This window comes from Rhinolophus hipposideros (genome assembly GCF_964194185.1).
Source record: "Rhinolophus hipposideros genome assembly, chromosome: 23".
Classification (NCBI taxonomy): Eukaryota; Metazoa; Chordata; class Mammalia; order Chiroptera; family Rhinolophidae; genus Rhinolophus; species Rhinolophus hipposideros.
Genome location: NC_138069.1, coordinates 39,195,389 through 39,215,356, shown reverse-complemented (window position 1 = coordinate 39,215,356; position 19,968 = coordinate 39,195,389). Strand labels below are relative to the sequence as shown.

Here is a 19,968-nt window from a genome sequence, read left to right as displayed (position 1 = left end):
ACAAAGGAAGGGCATGGAAAGACATAGGTACTGTGTGTTTGGCAGCTGGGAGGGAAGTTTGTCTCCCCAGGCCAGGCTGGCCACAGCTGAATAGGTGCACGCACTCCAGAGGGCTGCAGGGCCCAAGTGCTGCTCCATGTGTGTGGCTGGGGCAGGTCTCCTCGCCTTTCTGGGAAAACCGAGGAAGCAGGCTGATTCACAGATTTCCTCTAGCGTCAGCCTTCTGTGGTTCTGCCTTATTAGGAAGGTTCAGCTCATGCAGAGGGTGAGGTAAAAGGCACGGAAAAGCCAGGCCTTTACCATCCTGGACATTTCCAAGTCCTCTGACTTACAGTGATGCTTCAGAAGAAGGTTCCTTACAGGAATTCTACCAGTGAGGCTCCTGGCACAAAACAGACGCCACCCTCAATCTGGGTCACTGAGTTGGGTTTACTGAATCCACTTACAGAGGTGTGGGTGGGGCTTGGGGAACCCAAAGGGGATGGTGCAGTACCAGCAGGCATGTTACCGCCTTGAGCAGGGAAAGGTGGATACGGGAACCCTGACGAACCCTGACGGAGCCAGCATGGAGGGCGCGTTGGGTGAGGACAGCCCTGCAGGAAGGGGGCTGGGGAAACAACCTCCCAGCCCTCTCTCTCCGCTGGCCCTCACTCTCCTGCCAGGGCCTCCCTTTGGCCAAACCCAACAGGAAGCCAGAGGACAAGGAGGCCATCAGTAAAATCCACACAGGCCAGCCTCCAAGCCAAAGCAAGGTGGTAAAACCTGCAAAGGAGTCAGAGGGGCAAATGAAGGGGCCGATCCAAAGCAATCAGCACTGAACTATCCAGCAGCCTGGCCAGGGCTGCTGAGCAGCGTCTTCCCTGGGTGACCCCCACCCTCTTCCAAAGGCTAACCTTGGACCCGGGGTGAGAGGGAGCCCTAGACTCTTTTAGGCCTGGAGGGGAGCTATGTGGCTAGTTGGAAAGAGCCCTGATTACTAGTGTCGAAATAAGAAACATCCAATCCTGCAGAGAATTTTAATGAGTTTATTTGAGCCAAACTCATGACAATTGCCGGGAAGCAAAATCTCAATGGATTGAGAAAATGCTCCAGAGAATGGCAGTTTTGCAGCTTATTTTATACATTAGAATCAAAGGAGGAGACGTAAGGAGGGTTACATGAAATCCATTGGTGGTAGATTAAGGGGGCGGGAGAAAGCAAAGCGGGGAAATCTCTGGGATTGGTTAAGAAGTAACACAGAGAAACACATACTTCTTTTACATTGGTGGGTACAGGATAGTTAATTAACATTTACAGCTCACAGACATGGTAGGTGGGGAACAAGATAACCATGAGGGGTTCTGTGGTCTTGTGCTCTTGCAGTGGGTCTGGAAAAGGAGATTACTCTGACATTTCAAAGGTATGTTATCTTAAATGCAGAAAGACAATGGAAAGCTCACTTAAGTTAAAGATTGACCTTTGTCCCGGAAGCTACAGGCCCAGGACATGATTACCTGCCACGACCCACTTTTAGTTAGGAATTTTTATGTTCAGCCCATCCTAACCACATATGTAGTTACTGTTGATCTCTGATTTTGTAAGGCCTGCCATGCTGGCCTCTCCTGAGCTTGTCAGGTTTAGTATGTGGTCCCTTTTTCATCCTCACTAGTGTGAGAGCATTGGCCAGGGGCCCCAACCTGCTATCCGTGCAGTGATGTGTACATTCATTCAGTCATTTGTTCAACCAACCTCTCCTGAAAATGCCTCAGTGCCAGGCACTGGATGAAGTGTGGAGCAGCTCCAGCCCCGCTTAACTGCAACTTGTAAAATACGCCTACAGCCTGGATGGGTCCCCGTCCACCAGTTCTGAGTCTGGAGGCTGCTCTCAGTTACCTCCTCTGTAAAATGGGTCAGTCAATCATCTTTTCCTGGGAGAGTTGTCCTGAGGATTCAGAGAACATTGCTGAAGAGAGCGAGGCAGTGCGCCTGTGATGGAGTATGAGCCTCACATTTGGGAATCAATGGCCTTGTTAACAAACATTCACCTGAGGCATTCACCACCCTATTACTCTGTTTTGTTACTATGTTTGCAATTATATTGCACTTGCATTTGGTACGCTTTTTCTCTCCCTCTGTCCAAATCTCTCAGACTATGAGCCCAGAAGAAACCACTGGCCCCCCTGCTCCTCCCTGAATCCCCAGGGCTTGGCGCAGGGTTCACAACTGCCAGCCTGTATACTGAGCCCAGACACTGCCAATGGCTTCACATACACTTAGTCGTGAGGACAGCCCTCGTGGGTGGGCAGTACTACAGGCCCACTTTGTAGATAAGGAACTGAGCCCAGAGAGGTTAAGCAACTCGTCCAAGGTCGCAGAGCCAGAATTTGAACCAGGGCGTCCGGCCCTCAAATCCGGCGCTGGACCGTGGCTCCCGGAGAGAGGGAGTCACACAGTGACTGTCTCACAGTGAACGGACGGCGGATGCGCGCCGCCCCTCCCCCGTTGCGGTGGCTGGGCGCGGGGACAAAGGCCCGGAGGAGGCCGGACGTGGGCCAGCCGGGTCCGCAAGCTCCGGGGGCGGGGGTAGGGGGACGGGCCCTTTAAGGGGGGCGGGCCGGCGGCGCCGGGGGCGTGTCGGGGGGCGTGTCGGGGGCGTGTCGGGGCGGGCCGGGGGCGGGCCGGGGGCGGGCGGCGCAGCGGGCCGGCTCCAGGGCGCGCGGAGTGAAGGGCGGCGGCGGTGGCTGTGGCTCGTGCTTGGCCCGGGCTTCGGATTGCGCTCGGCTTCCCGCACCCCGCGCACCCCGCGCACCCCGCGCACCCCGCACCGGCGCTCGGCCCCGCGGAGCAGCGGCCATGCCGCCGCGGCGCAGCATCGTGGAGGTGAAGGTGCTGGACGTGCAGAAGCGGCGGGTGCCCAACAAGCATTATGTGAGTGCCGCGCGGGCCCCACGCCCCCTAGAGCCGCTGCCCCGCCGGAGCGACCCGGAGCCCCTCGGCTCTGAAAACTTCTGCCTCCTGCTCTTTCTCCCCCCACCTCCCCCTCCCCTCCGCTCCCCCCTCCCCCCTGCTGCTGCGCCGCCCGGGTCTCTCCCGGCTCCTCCCCCTCCCCTCCCCCTCTCTTTTGCCCCGTTTTCCTTCCCGTCCAACCTCCTCGCCCCCCCACTCTCTGCCGCTTCTCTTACCCTTTCCATCTCCCCCGTGTCCCCCTCCCCACTCCTGTGTTGCCCATCCGTGGAAAAAGTCTGGCCCCAGCCAGTGTAGTGCACAGAGAGACAGAGAGAGAGAGAAGCGCCCGTTCTCGGGCCGCCCGTCCTGCCCCCTCCGTGTCGGGAGGCAGTCGGACCCGCAGTGAGCAGCCACAGGTAGCGCCTCCAACATCGCCAAGTTGGGCTCCGTCCTTTTGGAGGAGCCAGGCTGAGCGATGGAAGAAAAATCTCTGAGAATGGATCCTTTGAGTGCCTGTCCCCTGAAAAGGTTTTAAAAAAGATGGCCCTCTCCAATAACATCTTTTAAAATGTACGAAAGTTTTCTCCTGGCACCGTCCTCTGTAAAATGGGAATCTTGGTAGAGCTGGCGAGGACTTGAGAAATGGGTTAGTGGCTTCATTTTGCAGATGGGAAGGCTGAGGCTCAAAGAGGCTACAGGTTCTAGAAGGTGGAGCTGCATTCAGGCCTTCCCTGCCTATGGAAAGTGTACCTGGGGCAGATGGTTACCCGCAGGTGGGAAATGGCTTCCACAGCAGCCTAGGAGGTGAATCTCGGGGTTCAAGGGGCTCTGGGACCACCTCATAGATTTTGGTTGGTGGGCTAATGGGGCTGTGGGAGGTTAGGCCCAGGTGAGGCCTTGGGGAGGCCTCCCTATTGGAGGGAAGGGGGCTATGGTGTCTCTGGTGGTGAGAAGGGGGCAGTGGCAGCGACTAGCTGCAGAGAAGTTCACCAGGAAGGAAAAAAGAGCAAGAGGGAGGGAAAAAATCCTAACAAAGAAGAGTAGAACAATGAATAGCAAAGGGCGTTGGCTGGCGAAATTCTGCTCCTTGGCCGCCCTGCAAGTCGTCTGTGGATCTATTTTCTTAAGAGGCTCATTCTTATAAATCAGATTTCTGTGCCCTCCACGAGCAGCCTATAAAATTCTGAAAGGAGATAGCCGGAATCCACTCTGCGCCCTGCGAGAACGGGTGTGCTGTGTGAGTCTGTATTGTTATTGGCTGGGCAGCTGGTTATTCAGCCCGTAGCCAGGCGGTGGGAAGCTATTTCCTGGACCTGTGGCATCTTTAAATAGAGTGAAATTTCCCTTGATTCTGGGACTGAGCTAAATTGTCTCTTCTCTGTGCGTGTGTGTGCGTGTGTGTGTGTCAACTGTTTCAAATGCTGCCAGATCTTGGTTTCTTGTTTGAGCCTGTTGAGTGTGTAACCAACTTGCATCTTTGGTATGAGACACTTTCACCAAGATGGCAACAAGGAAGTCTGAAATGCTCCATGCTGCCTCCTCCCAGATCTGTGAGTTGGTGAAACCAGAATAGATAGAAGCCACAAGAACTGGCACCATTGTCTGTTCACACTCTCCTGTCCTCTGCTGTCACGTGCATGTGAGGCAGAGGTTCTTGAGCCCACTTGACAGGTGAAGAAACTAAGGCTCAGAAAGGTAAGGTTCTATGCCTGGGGTCACAGTCAAGGACAGAGCAGGGCTGTAAATCTAAGTGTGTTGAATCCCAAGAGTGTTCCGCCAGAGCACACCACGTCCCAGATCCCATACCCTCAGAGTTTCCCTAAGCAAAGTCCCCTGAAAACCGGGAAGTCTGTCATCATTTGTGACCAACCACTCTGAGGCTTTTCATTCTCTGCTTTGTCACATCCCTCCCTGCCAGTTTTTTGAAGATTCTGCTGCTTTGAGGGGCATCTTTCGAAGCTTTCAATCGCCTTTTAGGGGCCCCTTGGGACAAGTCTCTAAATGTTCAAATGTGGATTTGGATTCAAATCTTGGTCTCACAACTTGCTAGCTGTGTGGCGTCTCTGAACCTCGGTTTCCTCGTCTGGAAGCTGGGGGTGAGGGTGCCCACTTCTTACGGGGAGGGACCATGTGACTGGAAGGGTTGGCTTTCCATAACTGTTAGATGCCTGCCTCCCTTCCCTGTGGTGTCCATGTCACTCTGATTGGAAACCTGCGGAAGTCACATAGGGAGGAATTTCACTAAGAACTTGTTTTTCTGCATGTGGGTTTAGTCACTCTTGTGATTCAAGGGGGGCTCCCTCCCTTCTATCCAGCCTTTTGGGTTCGTCAGATGAAGAAGGGTGATGGGTTTAACTGAAGCCTGAGTCATCCATAAGCACGGAGCAAATTTAGTGCCGGGATGGCAGGGAATCTGAACCCGCTGGAAACTGCCAGCACCCCCGACTTCTGTGCTCAAGCCACACCCAGCCCACCGCTCTGGAAGGAATGGGCGCAGGCAGCGATCATCCTGGGCCCGGACTTTCATGCTGTTTGGTATCCTCCTTTCTGAACCTGTCCCAGCCACCCTGAAGAGAGAGCTTGAGCAGGGGAGGTGGATGGTCCTGGGCTCTGCTCCTTCCTGCTGTGTGACCTCGGGTTGGTGGATCTACCTCTCTTGGCTCCAGCTTCTATAATCTGCAAGTTGTAAATACTGTTACTTGCCTCTAGGGCAGAATTTCTCAACCTCAACACCGCTGACATTTTGGGCCATCTCATCTTTGCTGTGGTGGCTGTCCTGTGCTTTGTAGAACGTTCAGCAGCATCCCTGGCTTGAACCCACTAGATGCCAGCAGCATCCTCCTCCCCAATTTTACAGCCAAAAATGTCTCCAGACGTGTCACCCAGGGGCCAAAATCACACACATACCTAACCCCAACCACTGCGTTGTAATATGTCCGTCAGATGTGGAGACCTCTGGTTACCAAGACCCCTAACTCCCCTCTAGCACTCTCCCCATTTGCAGCTAGCGCCAACACCGCCCGCTCATCACTCAGTTTCCTTGGAGGGAACAGGTCACAGGTACTGGAGATGTTGTTGGAGAACTTCACCTGGAGCTTGGGGCTGCCTGCTAGGGCTTAGTCACCTGTTCCACCTTAAATGGCCTCTTCTCCATGATCAGGGTGGCATGCTCTCCATGCCTGACCCCAGCCTCGTTCACCTGTGGGCAGAGCCACCGGCCAGATCTAAAGAATGCAGAGGCCGAAGCTCTCGGGGCCTCTGAAAGGCACCAGTTGGAAGGGATTGTGGTTGATGGTAATATCGATGATATTATTTGGAGAGGGCTGCCCTGGAGCCACCCTCTTTCGGAGGCAGGTAAACTTGAAGGGCTGCTGGCTTTGTCTGCCAGCACCTTTCCTGCCCCAGAGCCAGGGCTTTCCGAAGGAATGGCGGGGGCTTTCAAGGGTGACATGCTGGGGAGATCCGCTGGGGCTGGGTTATCTACTGGGTTGAGGGGAGGAGGAAGTTTCCCCTGTGGGGTTGGTGGGTTTTATTTGGATCACCCCATTTCCTACACTGGAGTGGCATGTACAGGAGCCGGGGCTTTAGAAGAGGCCTCGTCATCAGGAGTTGCTGGCTTGCTCTGTTGTGAGATCTCTAGATATGAACAGGAGTAAGATGGCAGTAGAAGTTAGAGCAGCAATATTCATAAGAGCCGAAATCTGATCAGTCCCTGGGGGCCAGGCACTGGATTAAGTTCTCTGTATTTAGTCATCACAACAGCTCTTTAAAATAGGTACTTTTTAATTATATTGACAATTTCATATATATGGATACATAGAATAAAATAAATACCTATCCATCATTCAGCTGTCAGATCTTTACATTTTGCCTTATTTGTTTCATTTGATCATTTATATTTTTTTAAGAAATAAAACATTGCCGGAGTGGCTGGTTAGCTGTTAGTTAGAGCATGGTGCTAATAACACCAAGGTTGCCGGTTCGATCCCCACATGGGCCACTGTAAGCTGTGCCCTCAAAAAATAAAATAAAAATGAAGGTAGGAAATATTTTTAAAAAAACAAAGAAAGAAAACATTGCAGATGCAGAGTCCCCTGTGTACACTCCCCAATCCCCCACCTCCAAAAAAACAACAACAAAAACAAAACCAGTATCCTGCCTTTGGTGTTTATCATTCCTGTGTACTTAAAAAGACTATTAGAATATTAGATAGGATGTTTTTTCTTTAACAGCTTTATTGAGGTATAATTTCCATACTGTAAAATTCACCCATTGTAAGTGTATAGTTTGCTCGTTTTTAAAGTAAATTTATAGAGCTGTGCAGCCATCACCACAGTCTGGTTTTGTAACATTTCCATCACCCCGAAAAAGATTCCTTTTGCCCATTTGCAATCAGTCCCCTCCTCACCTCAGCCCATGTACCTTTTAATGTTTTTACCTTTTTAACACTCCCAAAAACTATATAAAACATTGCACTTAGGAGATCTGTATTGATACTGTGATTCCAGTTCATTTTAACTGCTGTTTAAAATTCCACTTGTAAATATATCCCTATTTATTTGAGCTCCTATTGGGGACTTTTAGGGTGTTCTCAGCAGTTTGCTTTTGCCTACAGTGGGATTGCTGGGTCCTGGGGTTTATGCATTTTTACCTTTGCATTGATATTCCTGGGAGCAGTGTCTGTGGGTCCTAGTTCTGTGTTCTTGATAACACAGAATTGTCAGACTTTTTAGTTTTTGCCAATCTGGGGAGTGCAGAATAATATCTCATGGTAGTGTTTGCTTTTATCTGCCATTTGAGTTTTCTCTTCTTTGAATTGCCTGTTTTATCTTTTGCTCCCTTTTCAGGTTTATTGGGTTATTTGTCGTCTGTTAACTTGTATGCTTTATTTAATACATTTAGGACCCCAATCTTTCAGGTCATTACATTAGCGTTTCTACTTTGCCCTCGAGACTGGAGGCTCAGAGACGTAGAGACACTGCCGGACGTCACACAGCAGGGAGAGGAAGTGTGGGGATGAGGCAGATGCCTGTGTGTCTGAGTGAGTCAGCAGCCCTAGGATCCCACCCCTGAGCCAAGTAACCTTGGGCAGGTCACTTGAGCTTATGGGCCCCAGTTTCCCCATCCTGGCCCTTCCCTCATTCCGTCAGATTCCACCAGCCCTTAGTCATTCTCACTCCAGGGCAGCCCTGGGTTGATTATGCCCCTGGAGTGATGGGTTGGCAGGCCCTGTGCCTGCAACCTTAAAGCCTCCCTCTTCGGTTTCCCCGGCTCTGATCCCAGGGGCCACTGTTCTGAGCAGCTGAGATTTGCAGGGCAGGTCACACCTTAAACAGGCGTTACTGGCGTTCTCATCTGGTCTGTGGGAGGCCTCTGGCTGGTGAGCTCAGTGGTCTGGAACAGACTGTGGATCTGCTGCCCAGAATAGTTGCATTCTGTTTTCCAGCCACCAGTTGCCTCTCCCCAGCCAGCCCTGGCATCCCCTTTGGCAGAAACATGCAGAGCAGGGCAGCAAACTTCAGTGGAAAGAACTTGGGTGTTAGAGACAAACATATCTGGATTCAAGTTCTGCACGGCTTTGGGTGCCTCCCACAGCCCACAGTGCGTGTGTCTGCATCTGTACGTGAGTTCGGTGTCTTCCTTCTAAGACTTTGTGTGCTGCTTTGATAATATGCGTCAGTCCACTCCATCCCTTCTCCTGGGGGCGGGGGTGGGGGGGAGCTAAATGCCAGCGACTAGCGCGGTTCTTAGGACCCACCATGACCTTTGAGAGGAAAAGACCGGGCCTGGAGTCCTCTTCTAGCACTCCTCAGCTGGGTGACCTCGCCGACAAGGTACCTGAGGGTCTGTAAGATGGGGGTTCTCATAGTGCTTACCTGTAAGTATAGGGCAGTTGTGCAGATGAACTCATGTCACACAGTACTGAGCCTGACTTCTCCTACATAGAAGGCACTCGATGGATGACAGCCAGGAAAAGCCATATTAATAATAGCCATTACCAAAATCTCTTCCCCTTTCCGCCGGCTGCCCTTGGGGCATGCTGCGTGTTTTCCGTGCCTCTTTCATTCAAGAGGCATTTGTAGCATGCCTGCTCCCGGCTGGACACCTGCTGCCCCTGGGATAGGCCCGTGAGCAAGGCAGAGCCTGTCTACCTGCTTTATAGGTGTGTTGTCCTACGCTCTGTGTCATACAGGTGTAGTGCCCTTAGTATGCATTAGGGCCCCTTGGGTAGGTTTTTTTAAAAAATGGCTGTTGCTTTGTTGGGCCTCATCAGCTGCACTGCGCCATCCTGATCCCTTAGGCGGACGGACAGGTGCAGGGAGCCAGGCTCCTCATCCCACCTGACGCTGTCATCTCAGTAGGAGGTACCTCAGCCTGTTTCTCTTAAACTGTGGGCTCCTATTGTGGTCTCAAGGTCAAAGGGGTGGGGATTTCGTATCTTCAGATTACTTAACTGTCACGTTAGTTCAAACTTTGAATTGGTGCCATTCCCTGCTTCTGGTAAGCAGAGAAAGTACACCAGACAGCCTGGGTTTAAATCCCTCCTCTGCCACTTACCAACAGTGAAACCGCAAATTACTTACCCTCTCTGCACCTCAGTTTCCTCATCTGTAAAATGGGAATAATACTATCAGGTTGGTGCAAAAGTAATTGCAGTTTTTGCAATTTTTAATCTTTTAAATGGCAATTAGTTTTGCACCAACCTAATGCAATTTCATCGGGTTGATGTGAGGATTAAATGGACCTAGCATATAGTAAGGGCTCAATATGATGAGCTGTCATAGTATAATAGCCTAATGTAGTGTGTGTGTATATTAATATATATATTACACGAATGTAATGTACAAACATAATGTCATTTATGATAATAAAAAGTTCACAACCACTTAACTACTCATCAGTAGAAAACAAGATAAATAAAATAAAACGTATTATACCCACATGCTACAATACCATCCAGATGGTAAAAGTGTGTTCTGGTTTCTTTCGTGGGAATATTAAATAGTAAAAGCTGGTTGCAAAACAACATAGGCAGATTCCCACCTGATTACAAATCAAGGATGAAAGTGTGTGTGTGTGTGTGTGTGTGTGTGTGTGTGTGTGTAAGCCCAAAACGATAGCTGATAAGATGTGTCACTTTTTGTTGTTGTTTTTTTTTTCTTTTTGCTTGTCTATGCTTTTCTCTGTTTTCCAAATGTTCTGCAGTGAACACATATTCCTGTTTTTAGTCAAAATAAAAAAGCGGCGAATGCCTGAAAAAGCAATGCCAGGCTGTGGTGGCTCCAGCCGGGTTCCATATCCTGCCGCCCAGCCTATCCTGAAGTGCTGGGGTTCTCCAGCTGCTCAGAGAGCCTGTCCTCCCGAGGGAGGCACCCGCCTCCAAGGCTCTGCCCCCATCCTGCGCGGAGGGAGGTCTCTGGGTGTGGGTTTCCAGTCCAAGAGCCCAAGAAGTAGACAGAGCTGAGTTTAGAATACCACAAGGGAAGGCCTGAGCAGATGATTCTCTAGTTAAAATGTTCCTTGCTCAGTGGATCCGGGACCTGTCCCATAGCGTTTACAGCTCAGTAGGGTTGGAAAGAATCGCAGCTCTGGTTTCTGTGGTCTGCACCCCACGGTCACAGGGGCACCCGAAAGATCATCCAGGTTAGAGCTGTGCCCTGCAGCCCGCTCCCCGGGGCATTTCATACATCCGCTTGTCACCCACCAGATGTGCATGGGAATCAGCAAGCAGCACAGTTATCATGCTGCCATACAGGGACCCGGGGTCGGGTGGGGGGGGGGGCACACCGTTCATTGTCCTTCTCGTCGCAGATTGTGCCTGCTGCTTTCCTAGGAGAAAGAGCTGTGGTTGCAGGGAGGGTCTTGCTTTGCAGGACTCAGTTTTCTCCTCCTCCCTGCAGAGGAAGGCTAGCTGTGGGTCACTGCAGCTGCAGGACAGACCAAGCATCCTCTTAGCCTGATGGGTGCAGGCCATGAACTGTGAGCACCTTCTGTGGCCCAAGGACCGAAAACGGGCTTATTAAAAAGGCCAGATGGTTGGAGGGTTGTGAGCGTGGTTTCTGTACTTAGAGACTGGGCTCTAGTCTGGTTCTGCCATTCACTCATTATTGGCCCTGAGACTTCTGTGGGAAGTGAGCAGCTTTGTTGGGGAAATTAAATGAGATTTTGTGCAGAATACCTCGGAAAGGGTTCTGCTGGGACGGTTGTCTTTGGATCTCCTGGCCTGGGGTCATGCCCAGAAGCCGGGGCCCTATGGTCGGGTCAGGGAGACCCTGGGTGGAGCTGGCATCCCTGTACCTTGCCATGACGTGGGGACGGGCTGATGTGATAGATTCAGGAGACTCGGTGTTTCCGGCAGTGGGCAGGGAGGGGCTGGTGTGGCTCATGCCTCTGGGACTCTGCTTCTGCCAGGAGCCCCAAGGGCCAAACTTTGCACAGCCATTGATCCTCCGCCCCATTCTCCAAATGGCAGGGCGTTGTCTCCCCATCCTTGCTGGTACAGATGCAGGCCTGCAGGTGGGTGGTGAGCCCACGCCCAGGGCCGCCTTCAAGAGGTGCAGGGCAAAGGGACTAGAGGTACATGTCTCCTGTCATGTGGACAGAGCCCACAGAGCGGCTTCTGCAGCCGCGCTCAGGCCATCCCAGAGTGAGGGTTGCGGAGCTTACTAAGCGGAGGTGCAGGCTGCCCAGTTAAATTTGAATTTCAGATCAACATGCAATATTAGGGACACAGTTACACTAAAACATTATTCATTGTATATTTGAAATTCAGATGTTACTGGGCTTCCTGTACTTTATCTGGGAATGGTGCCAGAACTATCACTTTCAAAAAAACAGCCACCAAGAAACCTTTCTACTTTTTCATATCAGCAATGTTTCTTGGGAGAAGAAAAACCACAATGTTTCTTGAGGATTCACTGCACAAATGTAAGTCCCTCCAGGGCCAGGTACTTTTGAGGACAGGGGTGCTATATAGACACGCACACCTGAGACCTCAGGGTCAGTGGCCTGAGAGAGACAGGTAGATGGGGCTTTTCAGGGCTAGTCTAGAACGTGGGGAGTGAGCAGAGGCCTGTTGCCCTTGGTTCTGGGAAGTAGGACTGCGAGAAGACAGTGCAGCGGAGATGACCCACACAGATCACAAAGCAGAGAAGCGATGTTGCCACGTGGAGGACGGTGAAGGAATTTCAAGCAGAGAGAACAGGAGGGCAAAGAGTACACACTCTGGCATGTGGCATGTTTGAAAAAAGCAGGAGAGATTTGAGTGATGGAGGTGAAGCTTGACAGGTGTGGGCCAGAAGGATCTGAACCATAAAACAATATAAGGCGTGGACCCCACCCTCAGTACACACGGGCTGAGGAGCCGGCGCAGGCCCAGAGGTGTCCACGCTGGAAGTCCGTGGAGTAGTTGGCGGGGGCTGGTACTCAGACGTACTCCTCCAGCCTGATGGGTGGGTAGGAAGGCCTTTCACAGGAAAGCGGAGGAGGCAGAGCACAGACAAACCTGGGAGGCTGAAGGGAGAGAGCACCTCTCTACAAGGCGTGCTGTGTGTAGACAAAACCATGGAGTGAGAGGAGGAGAGAGGGTTGGGGACTAGGAGAGGGGACTGTGAAAGCCAGTAGGGACTCTGAAGTTTGGGAGGTATTATTCCAGACTTCTTTTGTTCTCAAGGCTTATAAATAAGTTTGTTATTATTATTAATTATTCTTATCATCGAATAGCTATCCTTTGTCTGAGTGCTTATTATGTGCTCAAGTCCACTCAGCAGCTCTGTGATACAAGGAGTATTAATCAGGATTCTTGGGTTGCACGTGACAGAGACAGACCCGGCTAATTGAAGCCGTAGGGAATGTACTGGAAAGACAGCTCTGACAGAATCGAAGGGAAACTCTCCACCTAGTCACGGGAAGGACCCGGCATCTGGCACCATCCAGAGAGTAGAAGTCCTAGGAGGCATCAGCATCACCAGAGGCAGGCTGCTGCTCCATCCCCCAGTCCTTATGGCCACTCATGAGTCTAGTTTCAGGAAGAGCAAAATCTGATTGGCCCAGCCAGATCACCTGACCATTCCGGGGTCAGGAAAGGGTGGGATATTGTGGTTGACAGTCCAAGTAGCAGGAAGGAGGGATTGTCCTTGTAGGAGATTCAGGGTGCTGCAGCTAGAAGAAGGGGGCATGGAGCCAGGGTGGGCGGAAACAACAGATGTCTGCTATGTGGGTACTGTTATTAGCCCATTTCATACATGTGGAGACTGAGGCATAGAAAGGTGAAATAATTTGCCCAGGATCACACTTGGCTCTGCTGCCTGTTGACTATAAATATGGTAGTCACCTCACCCTCAGATTCCAAGGGAAACATTGCCTTAAAGCATATAAGGATAATATTTTCTATTCTGCTCAATTAGGCCGAATTGCATCGACCCGTACCTCTCCTCCCCCCAAACTTACTGCTCTGGCAAAGAAAGCTAGAAACCCACGCGGTGGCGTCACCATTTCCTCCTTCCCAGCCAAGGTGTGAATCGTCAGCTTGTGGCTTCGGGCCACCCTTGGCTGCCAGTCAATTGCACAGATGTGGGTTGTCTGCCCTGGGCCAGGCCTGGCCCTGAGCCGGAGAGAGGCTGAGATGACCAGGCAGCCTTTGTCCTCGCAGAGGTCACCATCTGTTTAGAACGTGTCGCCACAGCACAAGGGTTGTGACATGGCCTGGTGTGGGGTACAGGGCCTGGTGTGGGGCTTTGGGGACAGGGAAGGGGTCTGACGCTTGGGGTGAGCTGGGGTCAAAAGGAGATGGGTGTGCTGGGACGGGGAAAGCTGACTAGCAGAGATGTTCCTCATATGGGTAGAATTCAGAGGGTCCTTGAACTTGGAAGACAGGAAAGTACATCTTTTTTTTATTGGGGAAGGGGAACAGGACTTTATTGGGGAACAGTGTGTACTTCCAGGACTTTTTCCAAGTCAAGTTGTTGTCCTTTCAGTCTTAGTTGTGGAAGGCGCAGCTCAGCTCCAGGTCCAGTTGCCGTTGCTAGTTGCAGGGGGCGCAGCCCACCATCCTTGGGGGAATCGAACCAGCAACCTTGTGGTTGATAGGATGCACTCCAACCAACTGAGCCATCTGGGAGCTCAGCAGCAGCAGCTCAGCAGCAGCTCAGCTCAATTGCCGTGTTCAATCTTAGTTGCAGGGGGCAGAGCCCACCATCCCTTGAGGGACTCGAGGAGTTGAACTGGCAACGTTGTGGTTGAGAGCCCACTGGCCCATGTGGGAATCGAACCGGTAGCCTTCGGAGTTAGGAGCACGGAGCTCTAACCGCCTGAGCCACCGGGCCGGCCCTGGAAAGTACATCTTTAGTCTAACCTCCAACAATAATTTCGCATTCCCTTCATTATAAATGAAGGCAACAACCCTCAGTGATAGTAGTGATACCTGTGACTGTCACCAGTAGAAATTCACCGATATTTTCATGTCATTTTACAGTTGTTGTATAGATTCCCACAGATCATTTACATTCATCACTACCTCAGAAGTGTGGTGGTATTTAACCCACCTCGAGATTTTGTTATTTATTGGGTTAATAGAAGTGTACATAGATTTATGATTTTATTTTTTGAAACATTTTTATTATAATTCAGTACAATGAGTTACATTTGGAATCCCATGTGCTTTATTTTATTCATTTTAAGTCCTTCTGAGAAAGGATCCATAGGTTTCATCAGGTTACACAGAAGGGCCTGTGGTGGAGAAAAAAGATGAGACTTTGGGATAGAAGTTCCAGAATTTGGGCTTGGAACCAGATGGCATGGGTTTGACCGGCAGAGCGTGTGACCTGTATAGTAAGTGACTTAACTTCTCTGTACCTCAGTTTCTTCTCTGAGAATTATACCTACTGTGGGTTATGCCATATAAAGGGTTTAGAGCAGTGCCTGGCACACAGAAGTGCTGAATAAACAGGTACCTCTTAGTATGTACCAGCTTACCTGACTAGTAACGTGTATGTTTACTAAGCAGCCCCAGGTGGTCTGACACAGGCAGTCTGGAATGCCCACACATTGAGAAACGTACTCTAACCGGACTGGCCCGGGATATGCCCCCTCAGATTTAGAGCAGTGTTCCCTGGAATTATATATTTGGATATTTAGCAGTGTGGTAGTTAAACAATGTTGGAAATAGCCTACGTTTGTCATTGGAGGCATGATTAAATAAGGGACATACAGCCTTATGGTGGACTGTTAAGGATCCTTTAAAAATGGTTTATGCAAAGAATTTTTAATGAAATGGGGAAATCCTCACTATATAACGCAAGGGAAAAAGAAAAATCGTATAGACAATGGCATCTTAATTTTGAAAAATACTTCAATGTATAGGAAATAGGCCTGGGAAGAAAATATGTCCAAAGCATCGTCTCTGCTGGTGAAAATGTGCAGTTACGAGCTCGGGCTGCTGCTTACCAGCCGGGCTGACCAGGTTACTCGAGCTCCCAGGGCCGTCCTGTAGAATGGAAGCAGGGTAGCCTGATGGGACGGAAGCACGTGCACATGTTGGTGGTTGTGAGCAATTACATTGTTTTAAGTTGTATTATACTTTTATGTGTATCCTAGGTTTCTGTAGAGAGGAGAGGACAGGGTAGGATGGCGAGTCAGGAAAGCTTCCAGGCGGGAGCAGAGGGTAGGGACGCTGCTTCTCTTGCTCCCTTTTTTCTGTCTTGTAGACTTACGTTTGAAGCACGAGAAGCTGGCAGCAAAGTCCACATGGGAGGCTCAAACTGTGGCTGGAGAAAGAGCCTCTGCCACATGAGGAGCCCGGCAGGGCATGGGTGCCAGGGTGGCCAAGGCTGCCCATAGCACCTGGCCCTTGGGAACCACGTGTGGTTTCATGCAGGAAAAGGGGCTCCTTGGCTGTACAAAGATTGGAACCCACTGACGCAGCCCCACTACCTCCTAAGGATAGCCGTAATAGGTAGCTGTCCCCAGGGTCTGAGCACTCAGTCCCTCTACGTTCTCATCGAGTTCTTTTCTCCCCCTTCATGTCCCCAAGCCCAGTGGTTCAGGAACACAGCATGGACTTGGGGGGCGGGGCGGTTGTTTCGGGAGCATGCAAGCCCATCGTAGTAACAGCCTCTTTCTGCCTGTTACTCAGCCAGGGCCCAGCTTGGAGGCTGAGGCTTGCAGTGCACCAACCCCATCGTGGCACCCATGCAACGTCTAGTCGTCTGTCCCACCAGGCCCTGGGTCCCTCACTGTCCAGGGCCGGACCCAGAGCAGGTGCCGGGTGTGTACCTGAATGAAGCCATAACTGCCTGGTCCCTCTCAGTCCTGAGGTCCTGTGATTCTGGAGTGATGGCTGCTGACAGCCTTTCACTGAGACGCAATCAGGTTCCTTGTGATGACTTCCGGCCCCAGACCGAGCCCTGTGTCCTAGTGGTTACGACGGGCGGTAGAGGCAGCAAGGCCTGGGTGCAAACTGTCACTGCCTACTGTGCTGTCTGTGTCAGGTGCGATGGCTTACGGCTTCGCGTGCATTGAGTCAGTTAGTCCTTACCCTCATCCCGTGAGGTAAGGACCCCTGTCGCCTCCATTTCACAGCTGGGGAAACAGGCTGAGACAGAACTTGGCCAGGCCTGTGCAATTAGGAAGTCGCAGGGCCAAGGTTTGAACCCAGGCAGTATGAGGAGCTGGCGAGGGTCAAACTGGTTTTTCTAACAAGCAACCCCAAGGTTGCTGAGCAGCCAGGTTTGAGAACCGCTATGGGGGGGGTGGGGTGGCTGTAAGTGTGGTTAGAGCTATGCACTGGCTTCTGAGCCATTTACTCTACACATTATAAAGCACCTACTACACGCCAGCGCTGTGCTGGGCTTCACACGTGTGGCCTCATGTACTTTTCAAAACAGAGTTATTGCCCCAAATCACCTGGCTGGTAAGTCGTGGTGGCAGGATTTGAATTGAGCTCTGCTGTTCTTGGGAGCCAGAGGAAGTGAACACAGTTGCTTATGATCCATACAACTCATTTGTTTCCTTGCTTAGGAACGGGCATTCTAGAGTTAAACAAACTCAAATGTTGGCATCCTCCTTAACCAGCTGTGTGGCTTTGAGCCAGTGACCTAACCTCTCTGAATGTCAGTTTTCTCTGCTGTGACATGGGGTGAATAATGCGCCTCACTCCCTAGGGTTTCCTGAGAGTTGATTAGCAAGTGCTCGTTACTAGGTGACGTTCCTCAGCTGGAGAGCTCCTCATTCCTCCAGACGCAGCACGACTGTGTTTTCATCTGGGAAGTCTCTCCAGGCTCCGCCAGCAGAATTAGCCCTCGTCACCTCTGCGCTCCCACTGCAGCTGTAAGTGCTTCTTAGGGTACCGAGGCCTATGAGAGAATACTACTAATTCTTCTCTCTTGAGTACCTACTATGCACCAGGCACTGTACTGGGCCCTTTAGGTGTGAACCAAGACCCATCTGACCACATATCCTAGGCTTTTACCCTCATGTCACACCCTGGGTTAGATCTTGGCCCTGTTGCAAGCTGGCTACGTGACCTTGGGCAAGCCAGCTACCCTTTATGAGTCTCAAGATCCTGTGATATAAAGTACTTAGCGTGGTGCCCAATCAGCCCTATCAGTGTGGCCCATTTTGATTCTTCTTCATTAATGGGGCAGCTTTACCCCTCCTGCCTGTATTCCTTGCACACAGTGGGTGCTCTTGTTGGCTGTCCAGTTCTCTCTAGGCAGCCCTGTTAACACAGGCAAAGGCCCAACTTGAAATCTCTCAGCTCTGTTTCCTGCATTGCCCTGCGCTCCTTAGAGGCCTGGCAGCCTTGGAGATCTCCACAAGCCCTAAGTGCCTGCCCTGGAGGCTTTCCTAGAAAGCCAGCCTTCAGGTTGATTTCAACTGAGCCTGGGCTCCAGCTGCCAGCACCTCTGCTTGCCATTGGCAAGTTCCCTGTGCCGCTTTGGGCCAGATGTGTGCGAGGCCGTGAGTTGGCAGCCAGAGGTCCGGGCTGGAGCTGCATGCCTGGATCAGCGAGTGTTTCCACGAGTTCCGTGTCTTGGTCTAGAAGAATGGAGGTGTTCGGCCTGGCCCGCCCGGGAAGCAGTTCCTGCTGCTTGCCATCAGGATAAGACTCCAGAAGTGAGGGGAAGATGGGCTCCAAGGGTGGGCAGCACTATATGTGTGGGCTCACAATTAGGGGGCAGTTGATCGGGTTTCACAGCCTGACATTCCTGACTTTGCCTGTTAACACAGCTGACTTCGAAAGATCTGAGGAGAGACAGACTCTGTCTGAGACTCCGGTGCCTTATCTCTGTAATGGGGTTCTCAGTGATAGCTCTGCCAGCTGCCTGGAGTCAGGCAATGGGCCAAGCACCTGCTGTGCATTAGCTCATTTAATCCTCAGCCAACCGTAGAAAGTAGTAGGTACTATTGTTCTCTCCATTTTACAGATGGGAAAATGGAGGCTCACAGCCATGAAGTGACCTGCAACATCACACAGCAGCTTCAAGCTATGGAGCTGAGATTCATACCCAGCTACTCTAAAGCCAGTGCCTATCCTGTTTATTTTTTTTGAATGACATTAAAGAGTTATTGTTATTTATAATGTTCAGTTTACATGTATGCAAGAAAATTCCCTTTTTTGGTTTAGCACCCTATGAATTTTGATGCATGCCTAGGATCTTGTAACTACCAGCACAGATGGAATACAGAACAATTCCATCACCCCAAAGAATTCCCTCGTGCCACAGAATGATGCTTCCACTTGGGGTTGAAGTTGCTTCCGTGCTGTGCTCTGTTTCTCTGTTGCCTGTTCAGAGAAACCCTGGGGTGAAACGTGGACTTCTCTAGGATTGGGCCCCATGCCTGCGTTCTCCTCTGTCACAAAGCGGGTTCTGTTTCTAGTACCCTTAGCAGTTGACCTGCTCATTCAGCCATTTCGAGAGCATTGTTGCCCTCCCGACACAGAGAGCCTTGAGTGAGGTCACCTTGACGTCTGACTGTGTGGCCCTGTCTAGGCTTTTTGTCCATCTGTCTGTCTGTCTCTGTCTGCCTGTTTGTCTTCTACTAGACATTTCCTGAGAGCCCCATGTCACCAGGCATTGGGAGGACTGTGGCAAACTAGACAGACCTGGCCCCTGCCCCTTAAAGGCTCCCAGGGGAGGGGCGGCGACAGTCACCCAAATAATGCAGCATACTCCGAGCAATGCCTCCTAAGAGCAGTGTAAGCTGACACCTGAGATGTGAAGAATTGCTAAGCAGGTGAAGGGAGAAATGTTCCCGCCAGAGGCAGTGGCATGTGCCAGGTCTGGGAGGCCAGGGAGCCCAGCCAGGTGGGAGTGGGAGGAGGCCCCCTAAGCCCACGACATGCCTCCCTTGTCTCCCTGACAAGGCTGATAGCTCCAGAGGGGCAGGGGCTTCTGTCTCCCTCATTCTCAGCCATATCCCCAGCCCTTGGAAGGGAGCCTGGTGCACAGTAGGTGCTCTGTCTGTATTTGCCGAATGAACGACTGAAGTGTTTCCAACGGAGGAGAGACACGATTGGATTTTCACTGTAGAGAGGGCACTCCTCGCCCACCTGGCCTGGCACCCCTCTGCGCAGGTGCTGGCAGAGAAGCTCAGCTCCACTGCACCTGCACACGCACGCTGTGCCCCGTGGACAAGGAGCCGTCAGCACGTAGCCCTAACCCGGAGCGTCTCATCTGCCGCTAACAGCACGAGCACTTGTGTTTGGGCCCCATTCCAAGCATTCACTTAATTGAAAAGATTGAAAAAAAAAGAACACTGGCAGCCGGCCATCCCCAGTGTGTCGCTTGCGGTGGTGCCTGCCCTTGGTGATTTCTGACGCTGTGGTAGGGACAGGAAAGCGCTGGCCTCGGGCCAGGACACCCGAGGCCTGACCTTGGGGATCTGGGAGAAGGATATGGGACCCCAGAGGCTGAAGGGGCTGGGATTGAATCTGATGTCACCCGCTTCCCCACTGCATGACCTCAGGCAGCACGTGCTGGGTCTCCTCCACCCTCAGGGCGGCCCCCCTCCTGGCAGGCATTTCATGAGGACTGTGCCCTA

At 51.5% G+C, this 19,968-nt stretch overlaps 1 protein-coding gene across 2 annotated transcripts in view; it reads left to right on the top strand.

Moving 5' to 3' along the window:
• Positions 1-2,787: 2,787 nt before the first annotated feature.
• The window catches only part of SH3PXD2B (SH3 and PX domains 2B), an 86,293-nt gene continuing 69,112 nt past the window's right edge, over positions 2,788-19,968 (top strand). For both annotated transcript variants that reach the window (XM_081035505.1, XM_081035504.1), the window contains exon 1: positions 2,788-2,907. In XM_081035505.1, coding sequence (XP_080891631.1) covers positions 2,833-2,907 — 75 coding nt within the window. In that variant the 5' untranslated portion in view covers positions 2,788-2,832. The remainder of the gene's footprint in view (positions 2,908-19,968) is intronic.